Source organism: Otolemur garnettii, unplaced genomic scaffold (assembly GCF_000181295.1).
Source record: "Otolemur garnettii isolate 467f Iridium unplaced genomic scaffold, OtoGar3 scaffold00002, whole genome shotgun sequence".
Classification (NCBI taxonomy): domain Eukaryota; kingdom Metazoa; phylum Chordata; class Mammalia; order Primates; family Galagidae; genus Otolemur; species Otolemur garnettii.
This window is the reverse complement of record NW_003852397.1, coordinates 54,845,892-54,852,932: the sequence shown is the minus strand read 5'-3', so window position 1 is coordinate 54,852,932 and position 7,041 is coordinate 54,845,892. Positions and strand designations below refer to the sequence as shown.

Sequence of the window (7,041 nt, the reverse complement as noted above, 5' to 3'; positions counted from 1 at the left end):
GCCAACCTTGTTGGTGGGGCTGGCTAGTGCTGCGTGAACTCCTTTCCCCTAGCCGTTCGCAAGTGCGCAGTAGATGCCTTCGACTGCGGTTACCACACGCACCCACGCTCGGAGAAAGGAGCTGTGGCAGATAAAAGGTATTCCAGTCTTCCTTACTGTTCCGCACAGAAATGCATAGCCACGCCCATCACTAGGTCTTATTATCAGTGTAGGGCTTATATTTAACAAACACATAGAAATCCTGCTAGGGCTTAGTTTTGGGGTAGGTCTTATTTTCGGGGAAACATGTTAGCTAGGGCGAGAGACACCCACCATAATGCCTAGGTATTTTTTGGTTGCAGTTGTCATTGTTTAGCAGGTCCAGGCCAGGCTTGAACCTGCCAGCTTGGGTTCGGTGCCTACTCACTGAGGGTGCCCTACTCACTGAGCTACAGGCACTGAGCCAATGATAATTTACTCAATTTCCCCTATTGTCACAAAATGTCTTTTTTTAATTGTGGCAAAATTCATAACATAAAAACTTATCATCTTAGCCATTTTTAGGTGTATACACGTATACCTAGTTAACTAGTGTTAAGTATATTCAGATTGTTGAACAACTAATTTCCATAACTATTTTTATGTTGTGAAACTGAACACCAATTTTCTATTCCTTTCTCCCCATTCTACCTTCTGTTTTTATGAATCTGACTATTCTGGGTAAGGAATGTCTATTTTGAATCAGGTTTTTTGTTTTGCTGAGTTGTAGGAGTTTTTTGTTTTTAAAACATATTCTGGATGTTAGCCCCTTATCAGATACATGACCCACTTGGTCTACCAGGATCCAACAAATTCATACTATCTTAGTAAATTTGATGGTTATGACTCAAGTCTTATCTGACCTGGAGGAAATTCCTCTCTTCTCTCCCTGTGGCAGAATCCAGGTCCACTATCATGTAGAATTGTAGTTTTATATTATAACTTTGTTGCTGTCTTCCAAAATGTCCTGCTTTTGCCTTTGATCATTTCAGCAGTAAACTTTCCCTGTTGAAAGATCAAAGTTTCTCTATCAAAGGTTCCTAGAGGACTAAAACTGAAAATGAAAAGAAGCTTTACCCTCACTTGGGAATCCAAATGATGGGAAGGCAGGCTCTGGAGGGAAGCGGGTATGAGAGCTATGAGGCTAAGAGCGGGGTTAGAAGACACTGGGTCAACAGTCTGGCCTGAAGAAACAGGGGCTTTTACCATTATGGGACCCGTGTTATTCGAATCCCTACATGACCAGAGGTAGGCCCAGAACTGTCTTCCTAGCTGTGGGTGGCACTACTCCCCAGAGGGTGTTGAAGAGGACCATCCTACCTAAGGTTGCTTTGACTACAAAGGGCCTTCCCAGGAGTCCTTGGGGTCATGAGGCAAGGCTGAGGAGCCTATGGCATCCAGGTGGTTCAGGAGCCAGATAGACCACTGAGAGGAAAGCTATAGGCACCAGTAGTATCTGAACACTCAGATAAATGTCACAGGAGTTTATGGCTGCAATTAGTATTATGGGTGATTTTTTTCTCTTTATACAGCATTTTCCAAATTTTCTTGAATGAACAGTGAAAAAGGAATATATCTTTTAAAAAAAAAAAAAGTAGAACAATACTCTTGGGATTAACATAGCTATGCCCAAAGACCATTAGTAATCATAGCTTAGTACTCGGGAGATCGGTAACTGGAGTGTGGGTGCTCCATACTCTCCTTGGAGCCTAGAAGGTCAACTCCTATCCTTAGGCTGGGCCAGGACCCAGGAGCACAACCCAGAGAAGAACCAATGTGGCTACAAGCAAGCAGTCTCCTGAGTGTCATGAACTGAAGTCAGTATTCCTAGTTCTGCCTGCAGCCCACTTGGGACTAACCTATGAGGGCCCAGCTTTCAGGAAGCCCTGTTAAACCCACTGGAACCCACCCAGGGAGCTTCTCTTACCCAGGAAAGCCTTACCCCAGGCTTCTTCCAAACTCCTTCCACATACACATATACATTTCCAAAGTAAAATATTCTTTATTATAAACCTTGGACACAGGAGAAATGGCAAATAGGTGTAAAAGATGCTTTCTTGACACTGCCTCTAAAATGCCCACCATCAAAGGGGGACAGGTCCATGGCAACTGTCAAGATCATGCAGAGATGGGTCTCTATTCCCAAGACCCTAAGAGAAGGCACTTTGTTCCAGCCTAACTGGAGGTGGAGCAGAGAAAGGACCCATTTTATATTGGATTTGGAGTCCTGGAGTCTACCCTTGGGCATGGACATTTGAGACCAGGACATTTCCTCCCGGAAGGAAAGCTTAAAGGTAATGTACAAATTGCCCTGGGAATAAGAGATCAGGTGTGTCTGTGACTCTCCTGTTGTATGAGTTCAAGCAGTTCTCTTCCTCTCTTTGTACTTCATTCAGTTTATAAATACTGGTACACTAGGTCCTTTCTAGAGTTTGGTTTCAGTGCATAGGAAAAAAGAGAAAAGGAATACAAAAGCAACCCATGTAGCCATTCCTCGGAGCTGTACCCAGAAAAATGTGTGTGCAGGTGCCTGAGTGTGTGACAGTGCATGTGTATGTATATGCATCTGTGTGTGTGTCTGAATTTGTATATGTCTATGAGCCCACAAGCTTTTGGATAGGAGGTTCTTGTGTGGTAGCTATTTATAAACAAATTTGTAGGCTCGGCGCCTATAGCTCAACAGGCTAAGGCACCAGCCACGTACACCTAAGGTGGTGGGTTCGAATCCCCAGCCCGGACCCGCCAAACAACAATGATGGCTGCAATCAAAAAATGGCCAGGCGTTGTGGCGGGCGCCTGTAGTCCCAGCTACTTGGGAGGCAGAGGCAGGAGACTCGCTTGAGCCCAGGAGTTGAGGTTGCTGTGAGCTGTAATGCCACGGCACTCTACCCAGGGGGACAGCTTGAGGCTCTGTCTCAAAAAAAAAAAAAAAAAAAAAAATTTGTAAGGCAGTCAAGGTGCAGAAAGTTGGTGGGAAAGCTTTCTGTGGGTGGCCATGGAGGAAAGTTCCTGCTCATATTGCTATGGTGATCCAGCCCCAGAACCCATATTTGATGGTTTACCAGAGGCCAGGATCCTATCTCATGCCAGGTGAGCTGAGAAGGTGACCAGGGACACCTTGACAGGCAGAAGTAAAAAGCAGCCTTAGCTATATATGCCAGTGTCTTCCGGGACATGTCATTGTTGAAGGTGGAGGCTGGGAGGAGTCAAAGATGCAGATAAGAGGGGGACCCATTAGGGAATCAGGCTCAAGGTGAGATCTCCTTTTGCTGGGCCAGTCAGCTTCCCCACTGCCCTGTGGGGCAGAAGGCAGTGGGATGCGAGGTGTGCAATGATGCACTGAAGCATCAGTAGGCACCAAGGTAGAAGCAGTTGCCCCAGCAATGTCGTGATCCCAGCAGTGGCCAGCTCACCCTCAGCCAAGATTTGTCTCCCCAGGAGACCCAGAACAATGCTTCACCATTTCCTCTAGTCATTCAAACACAGCTACTGCCTATTCTCCCCATCCTATTTCTTAAGTGGGGAAATTGAAGCCAAAGATGTATGAATGGCTCAGAGCTAGCTCTACTGGTCCTCCTCTTAGTTCCAGCTGGTCCTGTTCTTCACTGTTCTGGCTGATAACCCAGCAGCCACTCAGTCACTGATTCCATACAGGACATAGGATATGATGATGTCCAGCAGCTTAGCTGCAGACATGTCTGTGGAATAGACATCTTCAGGGATTGAGAAGCAAGTAGAGGTCTGATTCAAATGAAGAAGGATGTAGGGGCAGAAGTACATAGACAGGCAGATAGATGCACACACATGCACAGTCCCAGAGCAGTCTTCAGGGCAAGGACAAGGCCTTGGCAAGACGAATCCAGAACCAAGACTTGGTACAGGGGTTGGTGTAGTCACAGATTGTGATGAACCGCAAGATGCTGGGGAATTCTTTCTTCATTGCCTTGTACTTGATGGGGATTAGACGCTTCTGATGGGCACCTGGAAAGGGGTACCATGCTGACTTTAGGCCTTTGACCCATGGTGGGGCAGGTCCAGAGCCCAACCCAAGGGTTAATAGCAGCCCTCCCCTAACTAAGCATCCCAGCACACGTTTACCCACACAAAGAAGCACAGAAGCACACACGTTCAGTTGTACAGAGACCTGTAGAAGTTCCTTGGGGCTACATCCATGGCCCCCGAGGATAGAGGGGCATCCTAAGGCCCCACCTCCCTACTCATCTCTGGCCACGCAGGGCTGAGCTTACCTGGAGAGAGGCTGAGTGCAAATTTGGTTTGGAAGTCACATTCCTTACTCTGCAGGTAATCATCAGAGACAACTACCACCATCCGGCGGCACCTAGGGGAAATTGGGCAGGCTGTAGGCCTTGTTTCAATTTAGTTCAGCAAATACCCAGGGCACAGCCTCAGGTGTGCAGTGCTCAACTAGAAGGAGACAGCACCTGGACCCCTGGGTTTCATGCAACCACCCACCTACCCACCCTTTGGCCCTCTAGCCAACCTCTTCTCAATGAGCTCACTGGCAATGGACCAGACACAGATGCCAGGCAGGACATCACGGTCAGACACACACAGCTTCAGCCGATAATTTGTCTGTTCCAGTTGTTGGATCATCTCCTGCACAAATTGGATGTCGCTGGGGCAGTAGCAGATGAAGGCATCAAAACGCTCAGGCATTTGCCCTGAGTGCAGAGCACAAAGGTGATGGTCAGAGCTCCACAGAAAGGAATAAGTGCCCTTCCCAGGAGAGGAAAGATGAATACTTCTAAGGGCCAACCTCTAGATTAACCATGAAGTAGACAGATCATTTCATGAGTCTCATAGCAATATTGATGTAAGACAGTTATTATCCCTGTTTCTTGGGTGAGGAAACTGAGGGTCCGAAAGATTAAGTAACTTGACCACAGTCCCACAAACCACCTGTTTCCAACATCCATGCTTTTTTTTTTTTTTTTTAGACAGAGTCTCACTATGTCGCCCTCGGTAGAGTGCCATGGCGTCACAGCTCACAGCATCCTTGAACTCTTGGGCTTAGGTGATTCTCTTGCCTCAGTCTCCCAAGTAGCTGTGACTATAGGCACCCACCACAATGGCCGGCTATTTTTTTTGGTTGTAATTATCATCGTTGTTTGGCAGGTCCAGGCTGGGTTCGAACCTGACAGCTTTGGTGTATGTGGCTGGCGCCCTAGCCACTGAGCTATAGGTGCTGAGCCCCAACACCCAAGCTCTTAATACCACAATGTCCTATTGCCTACTTGTTCCATCTGTCCATGGGAACAGTATTGGACCCTTACCCAGAGGGTCATCAAGTGTGGTGATGCCCAACATCTCCTCTGTCCGTGGGACACTGCTGTCTACAGCGGCCACCTGTAAGGGCTTCTCAGACTCTTCCTGTTGCTGCTTCAAAATATATTTTTGGCAGTCTTCCTCTGCAGGAAAGAGACAAGGTGTGGCAGGCTCCCGAACAGTGCTCCACCCCCCCATCTGGCCTTGTTGTATGCCAGGGCTTCTCCAGCCATCAGCAGCTCAACAGCTCTGAGAAGTTGAGCTCTCAATGGCTGACTGTCCCAAAGTCAGTGATGTACTAGCTATCCAGGAAGCCACCAAGGTCAGGCTTATACTTCTCAGTCCCTCCCTAGGGCTCCTAAGAATGGAACTAAGGTAGGTCTGCTGATTCTAGGATCCAAAGTGGATGTGAACAAGGGGTGTGGCATGCAAGAAGGGCTCAGGAGACCCAGTCCTTATGGTTCAGTGAGGGCCCCAACCCAGCAACATGTGCCTGACTACGGACAGCTGTACTTACTGCCTACACATGTATGAGTATACTTTTTAAGTGCCAGTGAGCAGCAGAAGGGGGTGCATTTTCCCAGGACCTGAGAGTTCCAAGATAGTCAGCTTCCAGTCCCTCACCTGCCCTGTTGCCCTACTTGAAACAGTCCCCAGAGAAGCTGATTCTAACTCCTGGCCCTACCACGAAGCCTTTGCCTAAGCTGCTTCCTTCCCATCCCTATCATGTCCTTTAATATCCAGAGAGAACTAGATCTGCACAGTTCTTCCTCCGAAGGCTTTTCCAGAACCCCCAGACAGGAAACGGGGGGCCCCTCCAGGGAAGACAGAATGCTGAGGCCAGTTAAAGTCAGCCTCCTAACCCCCCGGGTATGAGGCCAGGAAGAGGGTGTCCTCACCAATGCTGGGTCTCAGCTCGACCAGCACGTCTTCGCGGCCCACCTTAGCGAGCAGCTCGAGCAACCGGCCTACAGAGGCGCCGGGACGTCCCTGCCAGGTGGCCAGCAGTCTGCCGGTGGGGTCGGCAAACGTCTCCAGCTGCCGGATCTCCAAGTATTCAAAGTCCATCTCCTCCGCCAGTGTGGTCCAGTCGGCCGCCACCAGTGTCCGCACGTTCAAGAACAGCGACAGGCGGCGCCGCACTCGCATGTTGAGCGCTGTCAGAGGTAGCGAGGCCATGAAGGAGGCAGGAGTCGCGGACTCCGTACCAGTAACTCCTGCAGCCATGGCGGGCCTCCCTGGAGCGTCCGCGCTGATGGGTCGAGTTGTAGCCGGCACTTCCTTTTTCCTCTACGGTTCCCGCCCCGCCCCGCCCCGGCGGTTTTCGTTTTCCGAGAAGCGCCTCCCTGCCCTGCAATCTGGAGCTCCTAGCAGATGTGCGGAGGTGGGGGCGTCCATCCCTACCCTCGTGGTCTAGGAAGGCAGGTGGATGTGGAAACCTAGAGCCTACCTTTTGAGATTTGGGAAGGTCCACAGAACTGCCCTTCAGGGTCTGGTGGTGGTGGTAGTCGGGCAGCAGGGGTGGAGGGACGCCTTCTTTGGGGGGTTGTAGGAAACGGGTCTTGCTCTTTGGGATCTGATGGAGTCGTTTCCCTTTCATTGGGAATCTACAGGGTTCATCCGGTCCTGCCCTTGAAGGTGACCAGCAGGGAAAAAAGGGGAGGCATGAGCTCTGCCCTCCAGCGTCTCTGAGAATTGCACAATTTTGCCAGTAAGAGTATGGGGAGGGACCTGCAG

The 7,041-nt window shown here is 49.5% G+C and overlaps 1 protein-coding gene across 1 annotated transcript; it reads right to left on the bottom strand.

Annotated features, from left to right (window-relative positions):
- Nucleotides 1-3,508: 3,508 nt before the first annotated feature.
- On the bottom strand, nt 3,509-6,719 carry MYD88 (myeloid differentiation primary response 88). Its single transcript, XM_003781802.3, has 5 exons — nt 6,204-6,719; nt 5,313-5,447; nt 4,520-4,700; nt 4,266-4,357; nt 3,509-3,999 (listed from the first exon to the last, which is right to left on the bottom strand). Exons 1-5 carry the CDS (start codon nt 6,529-6,531, stop codon nt 3,845-3,847), a joined length of 891 nt encoding a protein of 296 aa, XP_003781850.1. The 5' UTR covers nt 6,532-6,719; the 3' UTR covers nt 3,509-3,844.
- Between the last annotated feature and the right edge of the window lie 322 nt (nt 6,720-7,041).

Bases quoted from the DNA above. Each gene is read 5' to 3' on its own strand.
- MYD88 (XM_003781802.3), bottom strand. From the start codon at position 6,531: ATGGCTGCAGGAGTTACTGGTACGGAGTCCGCGACTCCTGCCTCCTTC. The intron at 5,448-6,203 runs GTGAGGACACCC...TCTTTCCTGCAG, and splicing joins CGAGCTGAGACCCAGCATTG to AGGAAGACTGCCAAAAATAT. The intron at 4,701-5,312 runs GTAAGGGTCCAA...CTCTGCACTCAG, and splicing joins CACACTTGATGACCCTCTGG to GGCAAATGCCTGAGCGTTTT.